Genomic DNA, 12,198 nt, shown 5'->3' with positions numbered 1-12,198 from the left:
GTCAATTGCAGATAAGTTGATTCTAGCCACTCAGTTGCCATAGCTAGACTTACATATCGGCAATTGACTTACCTGCCTAGCGTAGACTAAGTCTTTCTTCTGTGCTGCTGTTGGTGACAGTGCTGTCTTTGGAGCTGGGCACCTGGCCAGCAGCTGCTGCTTTCTGGCTACCTAGCTCTGAAGGCAGCACAGACATAAGGATGGCACAACTGTGATTTCTTCTGCAATAGACTTAGGACTCCAAGGCTGAGAAAGACAAACTTAGTCCACAGAGAGAGAGTGTACAGGTGATTTAAATTTACTGTGTTATAGTTTGGAGTTTCCTTCATGAGTGGGTGGTGAATGCCTTAGCTTTCCACTCTGGACTGTACGACTTGCTTGCCTGTCTTCTCGTTCAAGTGAAATCTTGTTTGTGTTCTTGACCACCATACAAGACATTTATGGCATCCCACTCCCATAAGGGCCAGCCCTGTTTTCACAGAAATGTTGCTGATCACAAGCACAAGGAAGCAGCTTACAGGATCCTTGCCCATCCTGTAGCCAGTTTTAACAAATGTTTTGTCTGTCTTATCACTCAGCAAATATGACATGTTACCAAGATTCCCCATGCCCTGTGGGAAATGTGAACCACTGCCACAATTTCAGCTTAAAAAAGAAAGCATTGTATTTGCATTTGCTCGTTTATTTCAATGTCGCCCATTTACCTCTTACAGAACTATATGAATCCATTAAAGCTGGTACTGACTCCGCAAGAGATGGAATCTATTTTTATCAATTTGGAGGTAACAGACTCTAACCATCATTGCTTAAATCTTTGCTCTTCTCATATGCAGCTTCCGCTTTGTCCTGTTTAAGAAGCAGCACTTATGTTTCATGTAAAATTCATTGCTTTAGTCTGTGTAGTTTCAGTTGTTACAAGCGAGAGACCTGGGATTCGGTCCTTTTAATATTCAAGTGGAGCTTAGTATTGTGTAAAGACAAGAAGAGAGTTTTACAGCCAGGAAGTAAAACTGCCAGTGTTGTGTGCATGTGGGTGTGTTTTTTCAGATGTGTATGTTTTGAAGTATTTACATACATCCAGGAACAGGCAGTGTGGCTACACTAGACTGGGATGTGGGAAACTTAAATTTTATACCCAGCTCTGTAACTGGCCTGCCTGGAGAACTTGGACAAGTCACTTCACCTTGTTGGCTCAATCCCCATCTCTTAATTGGGGATAATGGTACGTCTGTGCAAAGTGCTGTAAGACCAATGGATGAAATGTGCTTTATAAAGATGAGGAATTCTTGATGGTACGTGTGTGCACCCAGCCTAAATTCTCCTCCAGTTTGATCTCGCCACAATGCCATAATCCAGCCTTCAAAGCTCTCCTCTGTGATACTAGACCAAATTTTGTTAGCAACTCATTGGGTGAAAATTCACCCCAAGCAGAAAGCTACCATAAGCCCCACATGGTATTTAAGTCCTGCTTAAACCAGGCTCGGGCCTGCCCAGTCCTCTTGCTAGCTCAGTGTCACCCTTCATGCAGGGACCCCAATGAATTCAAAGCAAATTAGAAACTCCAGATTGTATTTCCAATCCATTTTTTGCACTTTGACAGACAGACATCCATCTCTGGCTGCTCCCAGCCTCTCCCCTGCCCCCTTTCCCAGTCATAGGAGAGACAGTAACTTATCTGACCTGTTATGCTGCCTCCATCGCTACATATGTCCAGATCGTCATCCTGTACCAGGTGGCCACTGTGTTATCACCTAAGTGCCATCTGGGGCAGTGAGATGATGAATGGCTCTTCTCTGTTACTAGTACCACCTATGACAGCTGGCAGCCCTGGGGAACAGCATGACCCTTCTTAATGGAGACGTCAGGGCTCGTGGGGGTATTTTCGTGATACACCTCCGTGGCTTGTTTATTCTGCAGTAGCATGGGAGGCTTGGCTCTTGTTCAGCCTGCCACGTGGCTGTGGGAGCAGCAGAGGTTGCAATTAAGCTGTTGAGTTTTCCTAACCAAAGGTGGCCAGACGCATTTATTCCATTATCAGCACAGACCCATCATGGAATTGATTCAAATTTAGTGTAGTCATTGCTTCATCTTCCTGGTCCATTTTCACCAGGCTGCATTGCGGGGGCTTTCCTTAATGCCCAGCAGGATTACAGGAGGTGGCTATATGCTGCCAGACTGCTCCAACTTGAACTAGACAAGGGAGTTTAATACACACAGAATCCCTATATGCATTTAGCATTGTATCGGGCTGTAACTTAACTATACCCGGGTATTTAGGGTGATTTAAGAAGACAGCTCATTGACTCCACTTGCATTAAAATAGTTAATAAGCAAAGAGCTCATCTACATTGGGAAATTTTGTCTCTTAGAAGGGTGAAAAATCCAGACCCTCGACAGGCAGAGCTATGCCAGTCTGAGCCCTGATGTAGCCAGTCCTAGCTTGACGGAAGAATTTTTCTGTTTGCTGCCCTTCTGGGAGGTAGCTTTCCTAGGCCGGCAGGAGAACCACAGCAGCAGCAGTTTAAGTTTAGACATGCCAAAAAGTGACTGCAAAGTTACTTAAAGAAATGTGTGTGCATTAAGTACATGCTTTACATGTGTGCCTAGATTGAGTTTGGGCTTTTTTAACATATTGATCTCTTTCATTGTTTTAGGACCTAATTAAAGTGCACTTCAATTTCCTGAGAGCCATCGATGTCTCTATGATGTCTGGAGGAAGCAGCTTGGCAAAAGTTTTTCTAGAATTCAAAGAAAGGTAAAACGAACAAAACACAAAGACCATGTCTACACTAGCCAAAAACTTCGAAATGGCCATGCAAATGGCCATTTCAAAGTTTACTAATGACGCGCTGATATACATATTCAGCACCTCATTAGCATGCAGGCGGCCGCAGCACTTCGAAATTGACGTGGCTCACCACCACGTGGCTCGTCCAGACGGGGCTCCTTTTCGAAAGGACCCCAGCTACTTCGAAGTCCCCTTATTCCTATGAGCAGATAGGAATAAGGGGACTTTGAAGTAGCCGGGGTCCTTTGAAAAGGAGCCCTGTCTGGACAAACCGCACGGCGGCGAGCCGCATCAATTTCGAAGTGCTGTGGCCGCCCACATGCTAATGAGGCGCTGAATATGTATTTCAGTGCTTCATTAGTAAACTTCGCCATGGCCATTTGCATGGCCATTTCGAAGTTTTTGGCTTGTGTAGACGTAGCCAAAGGCAGCATAGGAGGAACTTTAATTTTGACAAGCGAAGCCCTGGTTGAGCATTGCTAATTACCGAGGAATAATCTGAGAATGAAAAGTACTGAAGAGAATAACACTGATCTTGACAGACCAGGAGAGTTGTCCTTTCCTAATCTCTCATGTTCAGACATAGTTAAGACTGTATTTTGATTAGTTTCATTTCCCAGCACAGCAGGGAAAGGGGCTGAAAGAATGCACTGCCTTTATCGTACCTGGCTGCTGCCCATCAGGATTTCTGGCCATAGGTTGGGAGACTATGGTGAATGATGGGAAGTGGTATGGAGGTATAAAGGAGCCAGTGGGGTACAGGAGATAAGAAGAAAGAAGAGGATCTGTCCAGATTAAGCCATTGTTGCTATTTCATGACATTTGGGCTATATCCTCATTGGGGGTGAATCGGTTATCGCTCCATTGATATAAATGGGATCTCACTCGATTTATGCCGATGGAAGGAGTGTGAAAAGCTCCCCTGCATGCATCATAAATTCTAAACAGCCCCACCAGTCCTTGGCAGCATCCCCAGGGTTCTGCAGAAGCATAAACCAATTCCCCAGTAACATCAGATATCCAGAGCTTCCACCTGATGCAAGAAAGCTACCCCAGGGTTAAGGTCCCACTAGTGTGTCAGTTGTAGCCAAGGACAGAGTAAGTGTCGGACACAGGGGGGAACCTCTGGCCCGCAGGCTGGACATGGTCAGGGTAAGCTGCTGGCAAGCCGGGCCACCAGGATAGTTTGTCTACCTGAGAGTCCTCAGGCACAGCCACTGGTAACTCTCCCAGTGGTCACAGTTGGCTGTTCCCAGCCATTGGAGCAGTAGAAAGTGGTGCAGGCTAGGCCACCACTTCCCACAATCCTTATTGGTCAGGAATAGCAAATTATGGCCACTGGGAGCTGCAGGGCTCCGAGCCTGCAGACACTCAGGTAACTTAACCATCTGGCAACCCACCAAGGGTGTACCCCGCTGAACAGTCTCCAGTTGAAGCACTGCAGGTTCCCTACCCCAGGCGTAGGAGCTTCTGTTCCAAACAGGTTCTTGTTCTGCTTTTTTCAGTGTCCTTCCAAAAATGCCTGTGTCACAGTGTGAGAGATAAGTTAGCATCCGCTTGCCCCCCGCGCAGTGTGCTCATCAGGAGAGAAACCTCATTCTGCCCCATTGTCCCAGACTGCAAATAGCCCCTGCTGCAAAGGATGTTATAACATCAGGAATGGTAGCCTTAAGGGAAACCTCCTATTGGCTGGATTGTCCTATAACTGCTTTCTTCCCATACATTAGTGGTTCCCAAGCTTTTCAGTAACACGGCACGCTTCAATGAGACAATTCCACAGCACAACCACTTTTTTCAGCTGAATCGACTGCTGATAAACGTCACATTTCCTTATATTTACTATGGTTAGGGTCTAACTAGAGAGGTTTGTAACCGAGCAGTGCACACAACACGCGAAATAGGGATCAAATACATTCATGTTTCAGATCCACTTCAGAACACACCGTCTTCGATAGGTTGAAAAAAGGAGGGCGAGTGAATGTGTGTCATGCTAGAGATGTTGAATATTTGAGTAACCATTGAAAATTTCAGCAGTTACTCAGTTGCTTGCGGAGGATGGGTGGGAGGAGAGGGGGAAGTGGATCCAGAACGTAGGAGATCCTCTGCAAAGCACCTCAACGAGGAGAAACTGATGAAATTTCACAGCACACTTGGACAGTTCTCAGGGCACACCAGTGTGTCACAGCACACCAGTTGAAAACCACTCCCATATACAGTGATATTTCCTTTGCCTGGTCCTATTGCATGATTGACACACCCCTTATATTTGCTAAACCCACATATGTTGTCGGACCCAGAGGGAGAGAGACCCATGTGGAGGTCTGCACGCAAAGGCAGAGTCGACTAAACCTTTCCCAGACCCCATTGTGCCATGGATTCCTTTGGCTGTCCTAGGGACTGAACATCCTGCAGCTAATGCTTTCCTCTGTAAGAGCCACAGGAAAATAAAGGTGACAGCCTGTAGCTTCACAGAGGCAGAATAATTCCTCGCCTTCACAAGTGTTTAACTGGAGACCTCCTGCAGGATGCAAAGGGTCACTGAGCATTAAGGACATGCTGCACCCTCGCAGAATCATTTCCTTTGTCTACAGAGGGCACCTCGGTCTGGTAGATCAAAGCAACTGTTCTCTCCTCCATCTGGCACTGCTGACATTCTGCACCTATGGGAGGATTAATAGATTTAAAGCCTAGATTAAGTTACACAGAGGAGCCTAAGTTTTGGCAGCTGCAAACAGGAGTATCCAGGAACATGCAGATAAGGTTAATGAAAGTCTTAATAATGTCTTTAATAATAATCAAAGGCCTGATTTATTGTGGAATAATGCCAGAGTGGTATTGCTATGTGATTCAACCAGTGTCTAGATGTGGACATGCCTTTCAGAAATCAGTAACTGCAGAAATGCCATCTGCATTAATAACAAGCCATGAGGTCAGGTATTCCATCATTCATGAGGCTGCTTTTAGAAAGCGAAGGTTTTGGATTACAAAAGAGTAGGTTCTTTTGGGGAAAATATCACAAAAACGTTTTTAACAGGTCATAAACTTACTGATTACTTTTTGACCTCCTAATTCCTGGCTTTGCTTGTCCTTAGATGTTCTTGTACTCTCCCGCTGGGAGGCTGTCCTTTCTGGGTTGTCTAGCCTAGGTCAGGATTTGGAAGCATCCTGCTTGGTGATGCACAGCAGCACAGGACATATTAGTCTAGGAGCTGGAGAACCTGTGAGAACCACTAGGCCTGTTTGTGTCCAGCAGCCTTGAGGAAGAATCTCCTTTAAATTCCTCACACCTAAGTGTGCTCCCTTCTCTCCCATGAAGGTCTCAACAGGTACAGATTCAAGGTCTCAGGAAACAGATCTCCAACAGAGGGTTGCCTTTCAGGAAGAGTAGCAGAGCAGGGTATCTCAGAAATGTGTGTCTTGTCTGCCAACAGGCAGCATACCCCAGGCTTCTGTGTTTTAAGAAGTCCGTTCAGGGTGGTACTGCCAGAACTTCTAGGAGCAATGGTCCTATGTTCATCAATCCATAGGCTTGTCTTGACTCAGCAGCATCCCTCTCCATGGCATATTAAGAATGGGTTGCTCAGAATTTCTTGTAACGCCTCTCTGAAAACTCCTAGGGTGCGCTGCTTTTGTTGTGTGTCTGTTTTATCCCCACTCTCATGTGAGGCACCTAGAGGCCTGTGGGTACAAGGGAACCCATAAATACACATTTGCTGCTGTTATTGAGGAGTGAGAGCTTGGCAGTGGCAAAGTACTTAGGTGGCTGCTGTCTGTGTGCATGTGAACTTGCCAACCAATTTTTGACAGGAATTTACAGATAACATTTTTTTAAGAACCTGAAAACCTTCCAGATATGCAGCTGAATTAATCAGACCTCCAGCTGTGAGCAGCCAGATCAGGACTGTCAGTTGCAAATCCTCCCTCAGGCTCTGGAGACCTCACACACCAAAACGTTCCTCTGAACTGTCTTTCAGCGAGTTTTAATCACTGGGGTGGAGCAGAAGTTTTGCAGAGGCATTTTTATTCCTCTTATTAAATTGCAGATAAGCCTTTCCTTTCTTTTCTGGCCTAATTTACACACCATTGATGTCTAAACAGACTGAGTCTGGCCTGGGAACTAAACTGAGCAGGCTTTAGCTCCGGTTCCGAGATTGCCTGTTGAGCTACAGAGTTGCTTCTCTCAGGAAGCCTGGTGATTTGACAGTGGCTAACGGGTAACAAGAGTGGTGTTGGCCTGATGGCATGGTCTTCAGCACAGGCTGATAAAGGAAGTACATAGGAGCTAGCAGCTAGGTTCTTCGGTGTCTAGTCTGTGCCTCTGCATCTAGGCAGTTATGTTATCTGTGCAAACTAGATTAGAAGTTGCTTTGGTTTGCCTACAATCACACCTTCCCTTGCCGTGTAGACATATCCAGTGTCAGACCTCTTTCTGGTGCTGTCTTCTAAATGTCACCTTTGTCAGGTGCACGCGTAACAGGAGAAACACCTTCAGCACAGAGCCACGTGTCCCCTTCAGCTGCCAGTTCTTCCCAGACTCATCTTCCCTCTTCACTCCCAAAGAGTAGCTTGAGACAGCTGCCACGCTCTTCCCAGCCTCGTGGTGAGGAGGTAAGGGGCTTGCTTTAAAGCGATTGTTGTCCCCAGAGGGATTTGAAAACTGGTGCAAGGGAACCAAAAAACCTGACAGCACTGAGTAGCACCAAATGTAGACACCTGCCACCTTTTAGTGCCAGTAATAAACTGAGGTTTTACCAGCAATAACTCGGGCTTTGGAAGGCGATGAGTAAACACTGGGATAAATTTGCCTTGGGAGGTTGTTGTATCTCCATCACTGGAGACATTTAAGAGCAATTTAGACAAACGTTTGTCAGAGATGATGTAGTTGTTGCCTGGTTCTGCAGTGAGGGCAGGGGATTGGACCTGATGATTCCTCCAAGTCCCTTCCATTCTGGCATTCTGTGATTCTATGTTCAGTCTGTCAGCGGGGTGCAGATGTGTCAGGGTGCCCGTGCCTGTGCAGGAGTGCTCTTCTGACTGTGTTTGTGTGGGTGTCTAGGGCCAGGTCTACACTAGACCTTAAAGTTGATTGTAGATACGCAATTCCAGCTATGTCAGTTGCCTAGCTGGAGTCCACTTACGTGCAATCAACTTACCTAGCTGGCCTCACTGAGGGAGGCCGATGGGAGAAACTCTCCCATTGACCTCCCCTACCCTTTGCGATATTGAGGAGCACAGGGGTTGACTGCCAACTCCAGAAAGTTTGATTTTGTGCATCCCCACTAGGTGCACAAAATCAAACCCTGGAAGTTTGACCGTGGTCTTCTGGGTAGAGGAGACATATCCTCAATCTAACCAGAAGAACGGATGTGTAAGCTCTAGCTTTAAAGAGCTTGGGAGCCCTCTAGCGGGGCTCCCCCTTCTCTACTGAAGAAGCTGCCAGAACCTAACACAGCAGCTGTGCCCATGTATTGTATGGTCTTGTCCGTGGTTTGTAACCATGATTATTTGGACCGTGGTGTCCAAGTGGTTTCCTCATATTCTCAGAGTTGTGTGACGGGCATAGACATGAGTTGGTCTACCCAGTAATTGGTGGGGAAAGTGAATGGATCATCATTGTCTCTCTAATGTAATGGGCTCGAGATAGGTACATCAGGAAGCTTGCCTCAGTTCCCTGATTCAAAACCTGCTGGCCCCAGTGCAAGGCAAAGACCACTCTACTGTTCAAGTAACGTCTCTCAGGGACCTTATGCCAGCTTGAACTGGGCACAGCAGAGCTCTGTTTCATCATGCTCCATCCTAGCATAACTGTTCCTTCCCCAAGTGTCTGGGTTGATGGCAGTGGCTGGTAAAGGACCCACTCACCTCCCCAGCAAAGATTTCTGCTGCATAGGGGTGTTCTCCCGGGCCATCTCGGGTTGGTTTGTGGCCACATTGTGCTGGATGTTTTGCGCAGAGTGGCCTTGGGGGCAATTGGAGAGATTTTCCCATGCCTGCACCTAAGCACCATCCAGAGAAGGTGCCTCAGTGCCTGCACGCAGGTTTGTAGCTACCAATAAAAAGGATGTATTTGTACATAATGTTACCCCATTTGTGCACGCAGCTGCCTCGCTCATTTACCTTTCAAACTATAGATGGGTGTGAAGTCAAATCCATGTGGTGTAGGCAATCAATGGTACTTATCAGAGAGGTAGCCATGTTAGACTGTATCTTTGAGAACAACCAGAAGTCCTGTGGTACCTTATAGACTAGCAGATATTTTGGAGTGTGAGCTTTCGTAGGCGAAGACCCATGTCGTCAGATGCACCGGACGATGCGGATCTTTGCCCACAAAAGCTTATGCTCCAAAATATCTGTTAGTCTATAAGGTGCCACAGGACTTCTTGTTGTAATCAATGACACTATCATCCATGCACCTGAGGTCTCAGGGATAGAACGCTGGCTTTTGACCTCCAAATCCACAAGCAAAAAACATAGGCCTATGACATGTAAGTGAGGGGAGACATTACAAGCCACGTTACAGCTGTGAGGGAACAAGAGTCCCATCCACAGCAATCCTATTTTGAAGGCACAATAGGCACAGTAACATCTTGTTCCCAGTGTGTGTGTGTCTGTCTGTCTGTCTGTCTGTCTGTCAAGGCTGATCCCCACCTTGGCACTTGGAGTGCAGAAGGTGGGGGCCTGCAAGAACTTTTAAGTACCTAACCACTAACGGCTACTGCTTAAAAAAAAGCTCCCCGGGTCACAGATTCCCTGATGTTGGGTGATACACTTCCACTATCCAAGTGCAAAAACCCCTGGGAGAACCCAGGCAGACATACTTAGGGATGCTTCCCTGTGGGGTAACCCCAAGCTCTTAACCCTCCCTCAAGAGAGAGCTTGAGAACAAATGGCAGTTTCTTAATAGCTGACCTTTCAGCCACTCGTATGTGCACACAGAACTTCCTGCTTTCTAGGGCACAGGAGTCAGAGTATAGTCTTAAGAAGGTGGCTTTATTAGCAAAACAAAGAAGACATACTTCTAAGGACACCTAGTTGCTAGGTGTTACAGAGCAACTGTGAAAAAGTAGATTAAAGCTCAGAGAATTGTTTCCCTGGGATTCAGTTTAAAAATGACAATGGATGGGGGCATACATAAACGGCCTGAGAAGTCCCAAAAACCAAACCCAAACTTCAAAAAAACCAGAAAAACACCTGCTCTGAAAAACAGATTGCATTTGACCAAATATCCCCTTTCTACTCCCATATCTGTTGTTCTAAGATCCAGTCCTTTCTGGCTATGGATGTTACTGAAAAATTCCATACCTGGTTCCTGGCTCATTCCATCTCTGTTTCTGTTTTCTGGCCACACAAAAGACTGCCAAATGGCTTACTGCTTCCAATTCAAATTTTCCTCTCTCTTTCCATTGGCTAACCTGGCTGCCTGTCAATGTCTCCTGGAGATTTTCAGGGGCCCATTGTCTCCAGGTTTAACTCTATGCAGGTAATTTAGTTAACTGAATGGCTGGGAGATTTAGAAAAGGGAAAAACAATGAGAAGTCCAGTGGCACCTTATAGACTAACAGATTTATTACAGCATAAGCTTTCCTGGGGGAAGATCTGCTTCGTCAGAGGGAGTAGCCCTTCCATCCATCACAGCACCTAAGTGCAATTATAGATCTTTAATAGTGGAAGACTAATCAGAGAGAGACTGACGGTGGGTTGGTAGAAGCTGGCTGCCTGTTTGGGTGTTTAATTCTAAGAACTGCTGAACCTAATGTTTTGTCAAACTTCTGTGCCATAACCAACTATCTCTAACAGCTCAGGAATTATTTTGTGAGTCCTACAGCAGATACAGCTTTCCCCATGGACAACCACCCAGCATTTCCATAATCAGCTATCACAGCTAAACAGTCTGGGTTTAAGCAGCTGGCAAACTGGCAGGTCAGCACCGTGCCAGAAATTTTTAAGGCCCATTCTAGAGTGAGAATAATGCCCCCAAGCTCTGCACCCATCTCTTCTCCTACACGGGAGACTGTTCCTGGTATCTCAAGTGAGATTAGAGGGTGGAACAGTGTTTCAGCAGGGATGTTTCCACTCTCAAAGCTTTTGGATATTTACTTCAAAAGGAAAGATGCCTCAAAACACATTCCCTGTTTGTCATGTTGTCAGGCAGGGACATTGAAGTCTACCATGATGAGCAAGTGCAGCCCATTCATGAATGTGTGCTACAGGAGACCTTCTGACCTGTATCCACAGAGGATATAAGTCTTTTACAACCCCACCTGGATAGTATTGGCTCGTTAGCTCAAGCTGTAACGGTTCCATTGCTAGTATACAGCCAGCACGCTCCAGAGTTCTGTAAAATCATGAATGGTGTGGCAAAAATGAGTAGGTCAGTGTGATATACACCTTTACGTAACTCTGTATAACCTAATGAAGTTAATAGGCTGCAGGTTAAAATAAACATATGGCTGTTCTTCACACAATACACACTCAATCTATGGATCTCATTGCCAGGGGATGTTCTGAAGGCCAGAAGCCTAACTGGGCTCAACTAAGAATGAGAAATGTTCATGGAGGGTATGTCCATCAATGGCAAGTGTGGATGCTTCTAAAGCTCTAGCTGTCAGAAGCTGGGACTGGGTGACAGAATGATCACTCAATGAATTACCCCATTCTTGCCATTCCCTCCGAAGCATCTGGCACCAGCTACTGGTTTAAGACAGGAGGCCGGACTCTACGGACCATTGGTCTAAGTCAGGGGTTGGCAACCAAAAGAGCAAGAAGAGCCGTTTTTTTCAAATTTGGTAAAAAAACTCAATAATTCAAGAGCCACAATGCATGTGGATAAAAGACGGTCCTTAATAAAAATACGTCAAACCAGAATTTTTGTAACCCCTATTTTAAGAACAGTGCACACATGCATCCCACAATGCGCTGCACATATGAAAGGGGGAGTTATCCAGCGTTTCCAGATCACATATTGTTTGCTATTTAGATATGAGTTATTCATTGTTGGGATTTTGGACATTCACCAAAATATTGAAAATAACCAGGATTTATTCATTTATTTATTTATTTATTTGTGTGTTTATTTTGACTTTGCAATTATAGCATCAGGAGCCACAAAGAAGTCCTTGAAGACCCTCGCATGGCTCCAGAGCCACAGCTGGCAGACCCCTGGTCTAAGCCATTGTGACCCCTGTTGTGTGACCCTGATAAGTTACTGTGTCTCTGATTCCCCTCCCCTTATGACTGCCTTGTGCTTGGCAGGCGCTCAGTCCAGGGAGTTAACATTGAGTTAGCTCCCCTGCAAAGATGATCAAAGTCAGTAGGTCGTAGGCAGGAGGCTATTTCTTTCTAGCACCAGTATGCAACAGAAGCTGGAAAGAAATAAAGTGCATGTATATAATCCTCTCTCAGCCCCTCTC

The 12,198-nt window shown here is 45.9% G+C and overlaps 1 protein-coding gene across 2 annotated transcripts in view; it reads left to right on the top strand.

The window, feature by feature from the left end:
- VAV2 (vav guanine nucleotide exchange factor 2) overlaps positions 1–12,198 on the top strand; it is a 382,680-nt gene that overhangs the window by 314,002 nt on the left and 56,480 nt on the right. For both annotated transcript variants that reach the window (XM_075015085.1, XM_075015084.1), the window contains exons 7-8: positions 714–782; positions 2,655–2,755. In XM_075015085.1, coding sequence (XP_074871186.1) covers positions 714–782; positions 2,655–2,755 — 170 coding nt within the window. The remainder of the gene's footprint in view (positions 1–713; positions 783–2,654; positions 2,756–12,198) is intronic.

This window comes from Carettochelys insculpta, chromosome 21, assembly GCF_033958435.1.
Source record: "Carettochelys insculpta isolate YL-2023 chromosome 21, ASM3395843v1, whole genome shotgun sequence".
Classification (NCBI taxonomy): domain Eukaryota; kingdom Metazoa; phylum Chordata; order Testudines; family Carettochelyidae; genus Carettochelys; species Carettochelys insculpta.
The sequence above is the reverse complement of the archived record's forward strand: the minus strand, read 5'-3'. Positions and strand labels throughout refer to the sequence as shown.